This window comes from Falco rusticolus, chromosome 6 (assembly GCF_015220075.1).
Source record: "Falco rusticolus isolate bFalRus1 chromosome 6, bFalRus1.pri, whole genome shotgun sequence".
NCBI classification, from domain to species: domain Eukaryota; kingdom Metazoa; phylum Chordata; class Aves; order Falconiformes; family Falconidae; genus Falco; species Falco rusticolus.
In genome coordinates this window covers 3,425,320-3,443,857 of record NC_051192.1, presented here as the reverse complement: position 1 = coordinate 3,443,857, position 18,538 = coordinate 3,425,320, and the positions used below count along the sequence as shown (strand labels likewise).

The 18,538-nt window shown below is 40.6% G+C and overlaps 1 protein-coding gene across 5 annotated transcripts; it reads right to left on the bottom strand.

The window, feature by feature from the left end:
- Positions 1 to 3,667: 3,667 nt before the first annotated feature.
- Positions 3,668 to 17,765, bottom strand: ETAA1 (ETAA1 activator of ATR kinase). Of its 5 annotated transcripts, XR_005104916.1 has the most exons (8): positions 17,504 to 17,764; positions 16,439 to 16,576; positions 16,098 to 16,174; positions 14,433 to 14,551; positions 11,980 to 14,108; positions 9,889 to 10,053; positions 7,359 to 7,764; positions 3,668 to 7,296 (listed from the first exon to the last, which is right to left on the bottom strand). XR_005104916.1 is itself a non-coding variant. In XM_037392093.1 (7 exons), exons 1-7 carry the CDS (start codon positions 17,703 to 17,705, stop codon positions 9,938 to 9,940), a joined length of 2,562 nt encoding a protein of 853 aa, XP_037247990.1. In that variant the 5' UTR covers positions 17,706 to 17,765; the 3' UTR covers positions 8,773 to 9,937. The 5 variants fall into 5 exon arrangements, 4 of the variants coding, with proteins under 4 accessions (XP_037247990.1, XP_037247986.1, XP_037247988.1 ...); XM_037392093.1 differs by lacking the exons at positions 3,668 to 7,296; positions 7,359 to 7,764 and having other exon boundaries at positions 8,773 to 10,053; positions 11,980 to 12,091; positions 12,311 to 14,108; positions 17,504 to 17,765; XM_037392089.1 differs by lacking the exons at positions 3,668 to 7,296; positions 7,359 to 7,764 and having other exon boundaries at positions 8,773 to 10,053.
- Positions 17,766 to 18,538: the final 773 nt, after the last annotated feature.

Here is an 18,538-nt window from a genome sequence, read left to right as displayed (position 1 = left end):
GATACATATATATGATTCTGTTTAAGTGCAAGTTAATTACTGCAAATTCCCAGCCTCTGAGCCTATCAGGGCTAATCCAGCCCCGTGACCCTTCGGCGCAGCAGCGGACAGCCGAGCGGTGCTGTGTTTATTTATCTAAGGGCACTGAAAAGCTGTGTGGCTTACCCCGTGCAATTCCAGCTGCAAGTAAATTTTTTCCAGACACATTTAGAATATACCTTAGAAAGGAATTTAAAAAGGCATCTCTCTGGTACCCAGTGGACCATTGCAAATACCCATCTTGACCAATAAAAGGTGAAGCACACCTGAGGGGCTGGAGTGAGAAATCACAAGTTTCCTACTGAGCTTAAAAGAAAGTTTGTGTGTTCCTGCTGTGCAAGGACATTTTATGTGTTGGAGGTTGACTTTCTGCGCATTCAGAGGAACAAATCCTCCAGTTGTGTAAAGTGTCCCCAGCTCCACGGAGGAGCTGCGACAATTTACACCAGCTGAGGTGCTGCTCAGCATTTTTGGTTATGGGCCTTATTTACTCATGGCTAGTTAGAGTTCCTGTGGAGCTGTTACAGCGCTGTGTGGGTGTAAATCTTTCTTTACATGTCTTTGGAGCAGTTAGGAGGTAGGATGCCTTTCTGTTAAAGTAGGAACATCCTTGAGCATATGCCTGGCATGACCTTACAATGGAATGATGCCATAGCAACCTGCAATGTAGCTGTTTTTTTGAAGATCTACAAATAATGTCCGCTAAAAAGTTGCCACACAGGATAATTAGGTTGTGAAAAAATCCCTTTGTGTTTTGGCATAGCCCGTTTCATTTGTGTATGCGTCTTCAAGCAGTTACGTCCTGGAATAAACCTACCTCCTCATCCACCCCAGGGCGTTGTGCTGACTTACCTATTTTTTCTTCTAGAAATTGTTTAGTCAGGGAACAGTGTTGGCCAGCCTTTTATTGAAATCAGTTTGCTAAACAGTTGAACAGCATTCCTATGTAGCCAAGGCCTGAGGTACTGTCACAGAACAACAGTTCTTTCTCATTGCAGTGAAATAAGGTCAGTGTAAGTAAGAATTTAGTTGTATGGCTGGAATGTTAAACACAGCTTGTTTCTGCGCAGTCACAGAGGTAATTCACATCTCCCTGTGGTGGGATGCAGCTGTGTCACAAAGGTTGTGTGGCATTTTCCTGGCAAGGCCCTGAAATACAGACATTTCGGAACACCCCCCTCTCCCCACACCACCATCAGAGGTGTCAGTAAAAAAAAAAAAAAAAAAAAAAAAGGGTAATGGTGAACAAGGAAACTGTTACTGGCCTTTGTAATCCTCCTGGAGATCAGCAGTGAGTGGGAGGAAGGAAAAGCTGGATCTCCTGAGTCCTGTCTGTTGTCCACTCCTCAGGGGAGGCACGTTCTGCAAAGCACAGGACGACATTTCGACGTATTTTCTGGACATGTATGTGAATTGCAAGGGATGCAAAACTGTCCTACAGAAAGATGTATTTCTAGGTGATACTAAGAGGAAAAAGTAGGTCCCCATAAAAAAAATATTTCCCTAGCAGTTTTTAGCTTTAAAGATATTAAATTACAGTACAACTTCCCAAGAGTGTTCTTGCAAGTCATTTATACCATAACACATAAAATTACAGTAAGCCTCCATTAGTACTGTGGCTACTTTTGTAATCAGTTTTGAAGAATGTGCTCCATCAGTGGAAATATTTTGATTTAAGTTCATATTGAGGAGCAGTCTAAAAGTTATACTCTAAATTACACTTTAAAATAAATCCCATGGTACATCCCTACAATATATATGGTATGCTGACTCATGTAATTAAATTCTTGTCTAAAGTTGTCATTAAGTTGCAGTAAATATTGAAGCTAGTTTCATTTAAAAATAGATTTACTTCTTGATTTTGGCTGATAAATATTCTTGTATAGAACATTAATTAAAATAGTCGTACCTGTATATAAGAGGGCAGGACCGGTGGTTTCGGCTGTTACAAGCAAGCAGGCTGGCAGTGGCTTCTGTCAGCAGCAAGGCAGCCGACCGACAGCAACGCGGAGAAGAGCACAGGGTCCCACACAAGGCTTGTCAAGGAATGAAAGTCCCAGGCCTTCTCCCATCCTCTCTCATTCCTAGGTCAGAAATAACATCAAATTACTTATTAATTAGTGAACTGCAAGACTTCCTAGCAATAGCGAAAATTAGGCAGGTTTGGAGGGTGGAAATTATTTTTTCTTGTGCTCAAGCCATCATGGGTACACCATGACCATTACATGAAAATGTTGGGGAGATTTCACTGAGTAGACTGGAAGAGGGAAGGGTCAGCTCTTCAGAGAGTCTAAAAAAGAAAAGTTTTTTTTCCAGAAGTTGATGAAACTGAGTGGGATGATTGAGGAGGGTCTCAAAAGATCCCAGTATCTGCAGAAGAGCTCAGGTTCTTATTTGTCTCATTCGTTCTTATTTGTCTCCAGAGAACCCACATTGGAATTTCATGCTATGGGACTCAACCAAAAAGCTTCAGAGCTTCAGTTGGAACTTGCATCTTTTTAAAACTCCATTAATTAGTCTGTAGGAAATCAGGCTTGATTACTTTCAGTACTCACAAAACTACTTGTGTTTTTTCTGGAACACAGACAGGCAAATTGCTGAGATGACAAATATATCCAACATGTCTTCCAAGAATCTCTCTCGCCTGTTCATGAATGTTTGAATCTCTCCATTTCCCAAATGTATACTTGTTTGACATTTTTATAACTAACAGGTGTTTTGTGTAGTTTTGTTGGTGCCTCAGACTCTCAAGAAAATGAAAAAAGGGTCTTTCTTTATCTGGTGTACATTGATTGACATTATCTTAAACCATCTTCAAATTTCTTTCCATTTACCTCCATAACTCTTTCTATAGGCTGTCCTCCAACCTGTCTTCCTATCTCTGTGGTTATCTATTAGAAAACTGTCACTTGGTCAGACTCTTTCTAATGTGTTGTATTGTAAAGATTTAACACTCTAATGCAGCGTATTAAAACTTTTTTGATCTCTGGAAAATTTTCATCGGCGATGTGGAGCCTTCCAGAAATTTCACATACACAGATTTCTGTATAGCATATATGAACTTGCTGTTCTCGCTCACCCCGCACACAGCCTTTAGAAGCAGGCCAAGTATTCCCTCCCCACATCCACAGATTACAGATTGTACAGCTTTAACACATCAAACTTGGGATCCTGAAATGTTAGGAATGGATGACTTCTGCCTTAGAAAATATCTGAGTTAAAGATCTAACTAAAAGTAAATGTAAATTTGCAACTCAGTAGACAGCACCAGTCTCCCATAAAGGAGCAGGAGCATGGTTGTTGTGGAAATCTTACTAGGACATGATGCCTAGTTAAGTCTACAGAGGATGCTTAAGGACCACATCAGACACCGAGGGATTACAGTGACCAAAGGATGGAGAGGAAAAAAGCCCTATGGAGTTTCAAAAAAAGCCCGTATGAGATTTGGATGGCAGATTGCTTGGAAATCTGGCATTAACCCCCCACAGTGAATCTTACGGGATCTTTGGATATTGTATGTTGGAAACTGAGGTCTTTGCTGGTATGACTGCCACTTCTGATGAGTGGCTTACATTGAAGTCACACAAGTCAGCATGCTGAAAATTAAGCAAGTGATATGGAAAACATAGTCATTCTATAAAATTCGTTTATTCATGGCTAACACCCATTCAAGTTCAGTAACAAAATAGTTACTGGGGTTCATGTTGTCTTCATTTACAGCATTAGAGTTTACAAAAACATCTGGCCCTATCCAGACACATCATAGGATATAAGAAGCAACCAGGAAGACAGGAATTCAAAATTGTGATCTTTCTAAGCATATATTTCAGTTTTTTAATGTAGAACATGAGACCTAATTTTTTTTTTTTTTTTTTTAAAAAGTCCTTTTCAAGTCATTATTGGTGAGGGAGGTGTTAACACTTCATCATACTAAAATGTTTCCAAACTGTTACGCAAGCCTTAGACGGCACCTTTTTCTTTTTCTCATTATGTCCATTTTTTTTGTCATTGAGATTCAGCTTTCTGTAGGCCTCTAACATCCAAAGCTGCAGCTAAGTATCCAATGGGATATTATAAAACAACTATTCATTGAACTCTTTTCATACCACTGTGAATCTCCAACATGACTCCCCATGAGTAACTTCCCCAGGTGCTTAAGTAGCCTTAGACAGTTGGCCCTACAGCCATGGTTCTGCAAAACGCTGCCCAACATATGCTCAGCTTTAGGTGTGCAATAAATCCCATCCTGCTCAGCAAAAAAAACCCCAAACCAACCCAAACCCCAAACCCTAAATTGCTCTGCTCTGTTAGAATATAATATTTTATTTGGACGTTTTCTGTTCATGGAGAGTGTGGCACCGCATGGAAAGCTTCATTCCCATGTCTACATGGGTCCTAATTTTCCAGGGTTAAAACCTGAATCAAGTTTTTCCTTTGGTAAGGACAAGCTGCAAAGTGCAGACAACCTCATTAAAAAATAATTCTGTAAATCCTGTAGCCCTCTTCTCACCACTGTTCACTACATAGTTTGAGGTGAAAGCTGTTAACTGCAGCTTTTAAAAGGTATGCATAGATGCAGCCTTTTTCCCCCCAAAACTTGGAAAATGCGCATAAACAATAACAATTTCTGATAAATGCCATGCTGTTTTACGAGATTTATGTGTTAAAGCCAAGAAATACTTACAATAATGAAATGCACGGGCTTGATTCTTCGTTCGCCTGAGTCACTCCATTACCTCCAGCGCTTTAAGGAAATTGCTGCAGGAGTAGAATCAGGCCCGTAATGGTTTGCCAGCTACCATACTGACATTACACCCAGACAATAGTCACAGAAATTTATATTTAGTTCCACAAGAGCAGTACATTAGATATCCTTAAGTGTTTTATGAGGCAGGACTTTTCTGACTATTCTGACAAAACCGCCAGTATGCGTAGTAACCGGAGCTTTGAACAAATATTGCAGTTACGATTTACAGCACAATTGCCAGAGCCTTCCTAGCTTCATCTCTGATGGCTACTTACTCAGGCTGTCATTTTTAGCTCCACAGATTGTATCTGCCTTGGCCTCTTCCACAAACACTGGATTCACTGGAGTGTGTTGCAGACAATACAGCTCTCAGACAATGAAGCATTTGTGTTCATTTTCTTCTATTTTATCTTTGGAATTCTACTATTTAGGTCACTATCTGTTGCTTCCAGCTATTCTTTCCTGACAAATTGTAGCTCTTTTTAGGTTTAAAAAGATATAATCAAGGAATTCATCTATGTTATTCCTCTGGGAAAAAAGGTCTAGATGTAATAAGTGGTACACATAGTATAAGATTACGTTGCTATTTCTGAACTGCAGCCCCAAGATTAATTGTGCCTTATAGGCCAAAATGTGAAGAACTGCTGGATGCTGGCCTCTGAAAACCTGATACAACTAACACAATAAAACCCCAATATTCCTAAATTTCTCAAATGCTTTAAACATGATCCCTCACCAGCATGAACTGGAAGGTTATGGATGTATGGATGTATATGCCACAACACATAATTTTAGATACAGATAAGGACAATAGTGAAGAATGCATCCATCACCTGATCATACTTGCCTTTCCTAAAAGAAAAAAAAATCCACCACAGGTTTTACTTGAAAAATAAAATCCATGGATTTTAGCGAGTAACATCACTCATTGTGAAATGCGTCAGTATCTGTGGAATAAAAATTACACTCAGCTATGGGGACATACAGGAATTCCACTTGCATTTAAACTTAAGCCACTGATTGCTTTGCTTATGTAAAAAATTACCGTGCTCTGAATGAAACGAAGATGAGTGCTTGAGCAAACAGTCATAAATTAATTTATAATGAAACATGGCAGTCATAATTTAATTTAGAAGGTATTTAAGATTGTTGTTACTATTTGTATAGGAGGTCTTTTTTGCCTGGAGGAAGATGTGGCTTCATAGTGAAATGTCAGCTATTGAAATACCAAACTTCTTATGTGTACATGTCTATTAATTAATTAAAATTATGTAGATACTTTCCTGATGAAGATCTGTTGTCAACTGCAGGTAGTCAGACAAAAGACTGCATGATTGAGGCGCATGCAGTATCAGTGGGTCACCAAGAGCTTAGCAGGAAGCATGAGGGAGGCTGAGCATCCCCTGCAAAATCTATGGGGTTGTGAGGCTGCTACTCAGCATCCTTCCTCATGGTGAGGAGTGGGAACATAACGTAACTACCGTAACGTGAGAGCAAGGAACAGAGCTGCAGCTTCTGCGCTTCTCATCTGCTCTGCGAAGCTGCTGGCAGGCTGTGCACGGCCCAGTGCCGCATCCCTGAGATGCTGTTCGGTGTTTGCTGACGCAGAGCTACACGCAGCTGAAACGCAGTTCAGGCCCCTAGTGCCCTCCCTGCCCTCCCTGTGCCACCGACTGCCCTGGGACACCGCCAGGCTGCATGCCTGGCCCACGGCCCTCACAGCCATCTCCAGCTACACCCCTGCTGCACTGCTGGCTTTAACAGCTAGAGGTTTGAGAATTAAAGGTTAAACTCCTCATGTCTGCACCTGTCCACGGCAGTACGCTGCCTACTGATGAGATGAGACATCTCTCCTACTACATCGGAGAAAGAGGCTAAGACCAAGACTGGCACTCAAGAGCACAGGCACTTGCAAGAAAAAAGCTCTGTGGTTTGTACTCTTTTTTAAGAGAGAAATTATTTTTCACTAGATTTCTTCTAAATCTTTTGGATGTTCCTGATCTACCATTATAAGTGTATATGTATTTATATATATTTAAAGACAAGAATTCCTACCTTGTGGAATTTTATTTTTGATACTGTAGTGGTTGTTCTTCTTTTTAACCATTTCTAAGCCCAAATGAATCTTCTCCCTGCATGGACTCCACCAATACATCTGTATGGGGTTGAAATATTTCTCTAAGCTTTTCACTTTTTTCAAATTTCCCTAATAAAAATGGTATAGGAGTGTTTTAATTTGAATGTAAGAAATTATTTCTCTGATAGCATCAAGTCACAAACAGAAGTAACTCTTCAATTTCTTAACTGAGAGATGGTATGGCGGGGCAGTTGAGGATAGTCAGGATGTGACCAAAGAAATCGTAGTAGTTTGTCTCAACATCAGTTAAGAAACCACGATCCCGAGGACTTGTGATTTTTATTTGGAAAGTAATGTTTAAGAAAAAATAAATTACAGGCCTTGAAGCATAGTATCAGTGCTAAAAATAAGTATTTATGAAAAAAAAATCAACCTTACAGGCCTTGAAGCATAGTATCAGTGCTAAAAATAAGTATTTATGAAAAAAAAATCAACCCCCAAAGCCCTTCCGCTATGATTAGTTTAATAGAGTAGGGCAATGGATGCATTTGCCGTAAATGGTCAATATTGATGTGTTTCACACTGATCAGCAAACAGATTCTTTAAATATGGTTAAGCAGCGCAATGTAAGTACTTGGATGAGTAAGTGACAGTAACTGGTCAAGAAGTAGTTTGGGTCTTCCTCCAATTGTAAAGTTTGCAAAGGGTCTTTTCCACACCCCTCAGGGCATCCAAATTCCCCTTGTCACACACGGAGCTCTTATGTTACAGCTCAGGAGACAAGAGGATGGGTTAGATGCTCCTGTTAAAGGATGAGCCAGTACATTCTCACGCTGCTGCCATGCGAAGACCAGTGGTGGCATTTCAGGTGGGCAGCTCCAGGGTCCTTCTGTCCTTGGTGCTGAGAAAATCAGAAGTATATCAGAAGTATAATTAACCATATTATCCTTGAAAAAAAATTTTAAAATATCCTGGTTACTTTACAGCATTATTTCTAGAGAAATATCCGGGTAGGGAAAGGCTGATAAGCTGAACACTGTCCTAGCAAAAGCCTAATTTGTATCTTTCTCGATAAGATTTGACATTCTTGTGTATCAGTACCTTAAAAGCCAGTTTTATAACTCTCATATTTAATACTGATAGTAGACACCCTTTTTCATTGCCACTTTCTTGGCTAATAGTGCATCTGGCAAGTTACCTGATAGTTTAGATTCTCCTAGAACACCACAGACACGCATATCCCACAGATCAAACCACAGTCTCACAATAAATAAAATTTTCACAGCTGCCACTGTTTGAGGTTTACATTTCTTTGTCATACAGACATGCAAATCTTCTGCTTAATGAACTGAACGTTACCAGCAGAATCTGTTTAACACAAGAGTCTTGCTATTTCATGTTATATTATCTGTTAAGGATGTTATTATGGTGAAGTTCATTAAAAAGCTGAAAACATTTTTTTTCCTGTGTTAATTTTCAGTCAGATCAGTAAGCTGATCCAACTCATCATTTATCACCCAAGGGCTGAAGGACAGGGAGCTGCAGCCACAGACTGTAAGTAACAGTTACACCTACTGGCCACCAGCAGAGTCTCTGGTGGACTTGGGGATTTGATTTCCTAATCCACTAACGAGCACCAAGCAAATTCACTAGCTTGGAAACCAGCAAAGTTAAGTATTTCAGGATTCCACTGCAGATGGTTGTATGTAGAGCCAGTTCCTCCACCAAGGACTTCTCATTTAAATGGATCAAAGGAAGCACTTTGTCACTACTGTAGGTATAAAACTGAGGCATGGAATAACTGGGTGAATTACCAAGAATGGACAGTCAGGTAAAGTCCATACGGAATTCCCATTTCACTCCCTTTTACCAGTTTCTGTAGTATTAACATTTTCCAGAACAGACTCGAAAAATGTAAAAAAAGTTTAATGATGATTTACAAATATACAATACTTACATTTTTAGGAGTTACAAAACCGGCACATACTACAGATACCAAAAGCTTCCTCTAACCTTTGGTACAGTTTGAAGTTACTTGTTTACAAAGAAAAATTGCGGCCACTTTTCAGTGTCACATGTTTACATATAAGCATTTCTCAGTTGAAAAATATCTTGCAGCTTACCCACAGGCAGTTTTTGCAGTTTGAGCTCTGCACCCATCTATCACATAAAAAATTCTATCAGCTCCTGTTAAGCTGACATGACATTGCATTTTTATGTTTTAACAGCCTTTAGTTTGATAAATATGTACAACCCATAAGGGCTGTATGCTAAGGCTAAACTGATTCATAGCTGTTGAGATTTCACCTGGTATATTATATATTGCTCATGGTTTGGTAAAATGACATAGGCTACCTTTTCTAATTAGCTTGGTTAATGCATGTTTAGCAAAACGTGATCCAATTTTGTGAGCTAGGATATCTGCAACTCTTCATGAAGGGAATTAATATAATAAAAAAAAAGACAAAATGTCCTTTCCAGGATGCTTTTTCACCTTGTGAAACTTTTATATTATAATGTAACAGAGACAAACTGAGCATGCTTTCCAAAGCCTGTTCATTTTCATTAGTTTTCTGATGTTGGATGTTTTCTAGATTGTACTTTCTTTAAACCAAAACTCAAAAACTTTCTTCTACCTGAGAGCAAACATTAGTATTTCTTAATCTGTGTGTACTTGAGTCTTACTAATTAAAATACTTTCAATAAGAGAAATACAGCCAAAACATATACAATCTGGTTTTGACATCTTCTACTTATGTGTGTACACAAACGCTTTCATGTTTTGATGATTTTCAGACTATACAATTTCATCACATAACAGTATATAAACTTAATACAATCCTCATTGTGCTGAAGGTAGTTTGAAACTGCATGTTTACAATTGGTAGTTTTTAATTGAGACTAAGTACCACCAGGGTATTAGTTACAGTTCAGATCAAGATCTTTTTCTTTTAAAATTGAGAAATAGAAAAAGCTTGCCCTCAGTAGCTGTGAACAGTTTAAAAAGTGTCTTCCAGCATTTTACCGTATTTCTCTCCGCAAAACTTCCTCCATAGACAAAACAAACACCAAATTCATGCATCTTTAAAGAATGCCTGCATTCTGGATTTTCTTCGTGCAAGAGCTTCTTGTTTTTTTCTTTCAATCTCTTCTTGAGAACATTTTCTATTTTTTTGTTCCACCACAGACACTGTAAATAAAAAACATGTATTAAGAGCCTTCAGGTTTGTTCAATATGTATTTTAACTTATCTGTTTTCAATGTTTGAAGATCTATGGCAAGAGCACACTATTCTGACATATCAGGCACTCAAGTTAAAAATGGCTCATCTATCCTGTCCCCAAGGCAGGAAGGGGGATAAGATGCATGACCTTTGTAGTGCTACTGATTACTACCTCCCAATGAAAATACTGGGATGCAGACATTTGCTTCAAGGAAATTTCACTTGGCTGCCCTTCAAGTGAACCTTGTGACATCAGGAGTCAACCTAGGAGATGGCAACGGGTTAAGAAAATTAAGGCTATCAGAGTGAAAAGGGCTCTACAATTTAGTGAGTTAGGCAGAGATATGGGCATGGAGATGGTATAGACACAGGGGTCAGACACAGTACAGGTGTCACACAAATAAAACCAGAAAGGTTGAAAAAAGGTCAAAAGTAGCAATAAAAATTGGCAAAGGAGACAAGAACATGATAGCTAAGCGTAGTATTTTATATGTCGTGTTACAGAACTATAAATTCCCATGCAATAAAATCCTGACCTCACTGGAACCAACAGGGATACTCCCTGCACATGTCAAGAATTTTACTGGTTTTATACACCAATTTCCAATTAATGTATTTTTAATAAGTAGTCTTTCAAACTGGATAAATCAAAGGTTGACTTGCTTCTTTTAAAAAAAAACAACAAAGAGGTGTCCATGAAAAATCAGGTATGTTTTTAAAAGGATCACTTAATGTCCATCTTTTTGTTACAGCAATGTCCTTTCACCAACAAGTTAAGGTGGGGATAGCTGTTGTTTATCTGTAAAGGAAGTCAGTGCTATTCTTTTTCATTCCTTTATTCTCTAGAAAATTCCACAGAATGACTAGTTATCTCTCCCCTCCCTGCCCCCTTAACATCCAAAGTTGCTACTTCCCATTTATCTGCTTCTTTGCTGAGGAAGAAACAGAAAAAATACTGATTCTTCACATAATGCTGCCTGATAGTTTGCAGAAATATTTTTTCTGATTTTTTAACAGTGCTTCCTGCAAATTCAAATTGATACAGTACACTCTAAAGGCATGTTTTATCAAAATCAATATTGATTAACTTCACCAAGCCATGAGATCAAGTAAAAACAAGACTGGCACTTGACTGGTTCTGCATTTCCCTAGCAAGTAACTAGCGCATGGAATATTGCAGACTGTCATGTAATGATGGAAAAGTGACCGACCTCCCCTCTAGATGAAAGGACATGTTAATTTTTAGACTGACAACACAATAATTATTTCACTGATGATTTCAGCCACAAAGCAAACAACAATAGAGGCTGAGGTTTTGGAAGGGCTGAATGACTTGAGGCTCCAATTTCCAGGTGTACAGTAATGAAATGAAAAGAAATTTGCATTCTGTATCACCTGCTGCTTTCTTTCCTTGCCCCACCATTTTAACTGGTGTTTTATGAATTGTGGCTGAGGTAAGTAATTTTTAATGTTGTTCAAAAGGAACTGTAAATTCCAAGCACAGAATCACACCACAACATTTACTACGTATCAAAATAGTAGTATTTTTAACTAATAATTTAAAAATATGGTATGCTGAGTGCTGCCACCAGCCTGTACTTGATCCTAGTGATTCTGAGTATCTATGGAAAGAGCGTGAAGTATTCAGAGAAGTGGAATGGAAATGGGAAACAGAAATCCTTAAATACAGATATTCAAGACATGCATCAGGACAATTTTATTTTGGAAAAAGCCCTCAAAATTCTTGTTAGAACATTCATTAACGCCTAAACTGAATGGATGAATATTGAAGCCTATCGTAAGCTGCAATACAGTATACGTTTCTCTGACATTCTGATTACAGGAGGAAAACAAACAAGAATAGTCTAACAGTGATACAGTAAAGACAAATACCTGATGTGGGCAGTGCCGAAGACTCTGAAACGTGCCTCTTGAAAGGTGTTTTCTTATTGTCAAGCTTGCTGTGCAAAGTCACATTCACCTGATTCTTGCTTCCTTCCAAACCCTGCAGAGTAACTCCAATGCCAGAATGACTCCCTGGATTTTCAGACCTTACACAAAGAGCACCCTGAGAACTGTTAGTCTTTCGGAACTTAAACTTTGAAGGCATATGTGATGTTTTGTTACCAGAACTGTGATTTGGAATCTTTCCCATATTATGCAAAAGATCTGGGGTGTCCAATATTTTGTTACTAGAAGTGTTTACTGCATTAACAGGACTTACTTCAGAACCAGTCTCTCCTGCTGGCATAGAACTTGACCTGTACCATTTTCCCGAAACAGGCTTTGCAGTATATTCAGAAGCAGCTTGATGACAGTTTTTAGACAGTGTGGATTTACAATCCATAGAAGTACCCAAGATCACAGGGCTTGAGATGTTTTTACAGTTCACTACGTGACCTGTTGTGGCCAGCCCATGTGTAACTTTTGATGAATTCCTACAGGAACTGTTCAGTGAGAAAGCTTCCTGTTTTGCATTTGTTTTCTGTGCCAAGCGAAGATCAGGTAGTCCTTGTTTAGATGCTGCGAACCCATTATCAGCATTTGATCTGGAATTAATGCTGGCTCCTTGCATAGTTTTAGCTCTTTCGTTTCCTTGTTTAACATCCTGGCTCTGAGTCTGCTTTTCTATGTCATCACACACCTGATACAACAGTTCATCATCCTCACAGTTTGCATCCCAAAGACTATCGGATTCACAAAACATATCTAGTATCTCATCAGAGAACTTTGCTTCATTCCAGTCATCAAATGACAGAGGACGTTTCTTTGGTATTTCAACTTCATTTAAGTGACCTGTATTAGCTTGGTTAACCACTTTAGTTAGAGCATTAGGTTTTGTATTGGTAGAAACACTGGATGATTGACAGAAAACGTGTGTGTTGTTCCCAGGCTTTTCAGTCCATTGTCTATGAGGATTAGATCTTGAAGGAAGAAGAGGAAGGGGGTCACTTTTAGGCTGAATAGTTTCGTTTCCACTCTTCACTTCTGATTGTGTTGAAACAGGAATATAATTCAAATCACTGTTTTGGGCACTTTTCCAAACAGAATTTATTTTATCTGGCCTAACGTCACATTTGCCATGAAAGGCTATGGTCTCTGTCTTTGACTTTTCTGACTTATATGGCTTCTGTAAAGAAAGAGATTTTACAACATTTTGTGTGTTTTTACTAGAACGTTTCAGAGGTGAAAACTGCAAACTGTTAGATTTCTGTACATTCCCCAAACAGGTTACTGAATCGCAACTACTTCTTTCCTTTGTTCTGCTAGCGTCACTGAAACCATGCACAGATGGATTTGTAGGAACTGGTAGTGCTTCTTCAGTAGTTATCAACTCAGGGTTTTGGGTTATTTGCATCACAAAAGAATCATCTGCCAACAAATCTGTATCCCAGTCATCAAAGTCATCATTAACTATTCCAGCAAGCTTATTGGAGACCACCAACGGCGTCTTCAAAGAAGGATTTTTTTTTATCAATGTGTGCATATTAGGTTTTGGAATAACCTGGTTCACGCTTCCTAGGGGACACGGAGTATCTTTTCGATATGCCTCTGAGTTACCTTGTTGCATGTGTTTATTTTGCTCAGGAAGGTACACCTCCTCCAAGATGCTTTTGTTTTCATGGAAGCTGTTATTTAAAGAAGTACCTGATAGTCCTTGGCTCAACTGTCCACTACACATCTGGGTAGAGGAGTCAAAAAGAGCATGAAGGGCTATTTCAGCCTCAAGGTCTGCAGGTTTTTGACTGCCAGATTGACAGGGCTCTGCAGCAGGGATGCCAGTGCTCTGTCCAACTGGTTTCAGGGACAGATCAGGATCTCTTTCAGATACTTCACCAAGAAGTGATTTCAGGTTCTTCATATTTACTTCATCTTTAGAATTATTTAAAGACTCTGAGGTGGTCTCGAGGTCATGACCAAGCTTCTCTTGTTCCTGAACAGCATCTAGCTCTACTAGATTTTTATCAAATTCCTTAGCCAATTTCATGAGCTCCTCTTCAGGATTTTTTATTTTAAGATCTCTAGATTTAAAAAATAAATATGGAAAAGAAAATCAGACCTACTGAGGAAGTGGAGCCAAGCTCAGTAATATGGCTATACCAGTTCTCCATTCTCTACTTTAACAGAGAACGTGACTGAATCCCACCGCTTTCAGCGCGCAGTCAGCAGGCAATCTTTCTGATAATTCCCAAGAAACACCCCATTAAGAAGAGATAACAAGAATAAAGTTAAAAGCATTCTGTATGCTCATGTACAATTACACGGTTCACTATACATAAAGGAACACCACATACCCTTTTTCACGAAAGCCCGGCTGTGATGGGCAAGACAAAACTGTAACTTACCTTGTACAACTTAACTTTGTCCTAGCTCGCACTTTTACTACTCCAGGTGTACAGGGAATAGCATCCTCACCAATCCACGTCCCTAAAAGGGAGTCTTCGTTACAGGCTGCTTTTTCATCCTGAATGATTAGATTTGTAATGCTTAGCAATTCGATTTTGGATAAAGATTGGACTAGACTCACACCTTGCATTAGTTAAAGTTGCTAAACAAATTAAACTGGATCAAATCTGCTGAAAGCCACAGACAGGAGCCAAACCAATACAAGCTAAGTGAGATTACTGTGATATTGCATACCAATGGTTGTATCACTTTAATTGTATCAATTTAAAACAGGAACTTCAATTAAAATAACTGAATTTTACTTTGGTGCTCAAATCTAATACTCTTATTTACTTTTTAGCTTTACACATAATCTGCAATATTCATGTTACAAGATGCAATCTAATTTACTTTAGTACACTACTAAGGAGCTAGTTGAGATACGCTGTCTTTATCCACTTAAAGCAGCATTAACAAATCAGAGACTTCGAAAGAAATCGTTCTGTATGCTTCCAGCAAAAAATTCTGACTTCTTCCATTTACGACTCATTTATATAAAGAGCCTTTAAACAGAAATAAGTGAAGTTCAGAAACTAAATGAAGTTGTTTCAAAGTTCAGGCTTGGCTTGGAATTCTGAAAACTAAGAGATACAACACAGTAGTGGTATATTATCCAGATAGCCAGAGCCATGGGACATGGGAAATTACTGCATGTAAGACCGCAAAAGTAATTTGAACTTCACTAATTACTGGGTAGTTTTGGACACATTTTCTTTCTCTTTGTTATTTTTATTAAAATTATTATGCTTTTAAGAAAAAAGAACATGAGCAACAGGTATTTGCAAGTCCTGGTATTATTTACATTGATGACAGAGCTATAATTATTTAAAAAGAACGAAGTGGCATCCCTTATTAACGATTTTCCAATTCTTCAAGTATAATTTCTCACAGATATGCCAAATAGTGAATACATTATAAATGCTATATTTTGCAAGCTGAATTCTGCAGAACTGTTTTAGGAATGACATGTTCTCTTCTTGCACTTAATAAAAAGCAAACAATAAGCCAACACTCTTATTTTCACTTCCCAGGCTGTGGACATCAGGTTCACAGCAAGAGGAGATACCAAGAACATAGATCTTACGGTAAAAAGGCAAATTATTTAGAGTAAGGGAGCAAAGTTACTATGTTTATGTTATTGTGGAGTCTCTCTTATTTGAGTCTTGTTCTTGTACTTCAGCAGTCATTCAAGACCATTGAAAAGGCTTAAAACCAACCGCCAAGTAAATGCAGTATGTGAAGAAACTCTTCCTTTTTAACAGATGAGTGATTAAGGATAAACAAACACAACAGTATTTCTATGATAAGGGACTAACTTGCATTCTAAAAGTAAAACTTACTAAAATGGAGCTGCTGCAAGTCCACTTTCTTAATATGTCCTTTTTTACGGCATCTGTGACTCCTAAGAGCAATTCAGTCCAGTTTTATGAACGTTACTACTTTTCTACACACCCAATTCTTAACATGAGACTACTGTGACTAGAACTGAGCCTTCACCAAGGCTGTAGCATTGTTCTGTTTAGTAATCAAACAAGCTGAGCATTGTTTTAGAAAGTAACAATTACCTGAGGAGCAATACGATTAACAATTTCTGAAATTTCTACTGCGCATCTACTGGTAGACTGTTTGGTTTTTCCATTGCCTATGAAAACAAACAAAAAACCTTCTTAAAGTTCAATTTATAAAGTGCAGTATATCTCAAATAATTCAAGTGTATGTGTTAAAATCAGTTTGGTTCAGTAGAATATTGAAGAATTTACAGGTTTTTAATAAAAATAAACCCGAACAACCTAACCATGATAACTGAGAGGGACCTTCTTTCAAGAAATTTGGTAACATTTAGTGCATGCATTGGGAATGCACGCCTCAAATAGGCACCCTGAGGTCTGGATTTTGTTAATATTACCTAGTCTGTGTGCAATTGGAGAATGAGGATCCCAAAAGATTTCTTGCTGTATATCGGTGTCATTAACAGGAGAGCTGAACGTAGGTATACGGGATTTCCTACTCAACGATCTCTTAGGTGTTTTATGTAAACATGACTCTGTGTAAACAGAAGGATGATCCTTGTTAAAAAACAAAATAAAAGCCCATAGAACATAGAACGGGACAAGGCCTAAAAAGACACTGATTCAACTTGTAAGAATATAAACCAATTCACGCTCACCATTCCTTTACCTACAACAGGAATATTGCAAAAGTACACATTTAATGCAGAATATGACTCTTATCTTTGTCAGTTACATCGCCACGGAGATAACGGAGCATCACACGATACTAACAGCTGTATGCTCAGCATCTGATGCTAAGGGTGAGAACTGTCAATCCTAATACTTGAGGGAGTACTGACTTCAGCTTATGTTAAGAAAAACTATGTATACCTAAACGAGAGAAGATTTTGCATTCTTGCTTGCTCTGCATCTTTCACCCAGCCTCTGATCTGGGTCACAATTTTAACAGGCCCGCAAACTGTTTGGCATCACACCTTTGCCTATATTTCCTCCACTGGGCCTTTTTTGGCTAGGCCTGTTAAAAGCAGGAATATAACTACACAAAACCAGCCTGCAGTTGTCTCAGCCCAGTAAATGAGCCGAGCGCACTACATGGAGCTCAGCTAGTCACCCCTGCCCTTCAGAAATGACGCTGCAGCTGTGGAAGCCCACAGATATAACTTTAAAAGATGCAATTACTGCGTGAGAAGCATCTCAGGAGATGCTTTGCACTTAAAGGCTTAGCACGGCCAGGCGCGATCCTCTCCTGGAGCAGCTTTTGGCGTCGTCGGTCGCGTCTCGGGCTCTGCCGCGGGAGGCTGCTCTCGCCACTCCGTGACACGGGCCCTTCCCACGCGGGGCGGGGGAGAGCGGCCGGAGGATCGCACCGCACCGGCCCCCTCCTCGCGGGCAGGCCGCGGACCCCGCGGCTCCGGGGCGGCGGGCAGGGCAGAGCCCCCCCGGGGCCGCTCCCGCCGTACCTGCAGCGCCGCGCACCGCCGCCTCCCCGGCGGGTAGGCCTCGGCCCCCGGCGCCTTCCGCGCCGCCGGCCGCCGCCTCCTCCTCCTCCGCGGGGGGCTCCGCCGGCCGCTGCCGCCGGGTGAGTTGCTCCTCGCTGCCGCCGTTCCCCTTCCTCAGGGCAGCGGGCCTGAGGCAGAGCCCCCTCCGCCGGCTACCGGGCATGGCGCCGCCGCTTCCACCCCGGCGCCGCCATTTTGCCGGGGAGCCCGCCGCGCCGCCGCCGATTGGCCGCCGTGGCGCCGGCCTCGGGCCGCCATTGGGCCGGGCGCGGCGGGCGCGGGGGGACGGGCGCAGCAGGGAACTGCCGCCGGCGGGGAGCTCGCGCCGCGCGGGCCTGGCCCCGCCCCCTCGGGCCTGGCCCCGCCCCCGCGGCCGTGAGGCGCCTTCCCGCCTTCAGCCTGTGCGCGCGCCGTCCGGCCCCGCCGCGCAGGGGCGGAACGCGAAGGCTGCCGCGGCGGGGGGCGCTGGGCGGGCCGCGGCCCTCAGCATCCCGAGGCGGCGCCGGCGTGTGCCTCCGAGGCGCCTTCGCACCCTGGATGTGCCGCTGGTTCCTACCCGGGCCCAGAAGAGCCGTGTGTGCCGTGAGCGTCCTCAAAGGGAGAACAAACCCTGACAGGCATAGACTTGTTTCAGCCCAGCATGCGAATTGGGGCTGGCAAAGAGAGACTTACAGAAGCCAGATTTGGTAGGTAAGAAATTAACATCAGGTTCCTGAGGGACTGTGATATTACATCATTATTTAAAACACTATAAATGCAAACACATGTATGTATTACATCATAAGGTGGATATTTCCTCCCTGAGCCACTAAATTTAAATGTATAAATGTATTTACTAAGCATTTAGGGTCAAGCACTGAACTACTTACATAGGTCAGGGAGTGAAGTACTTATATGTTGCCTGCCTGGTTTTCATGTAATCGATCTGGAGCACTTTGGGATCACACTTCATTTATAAGATGTAAGTGGTGGATATCGGTCTTGGATCAGGAGTAT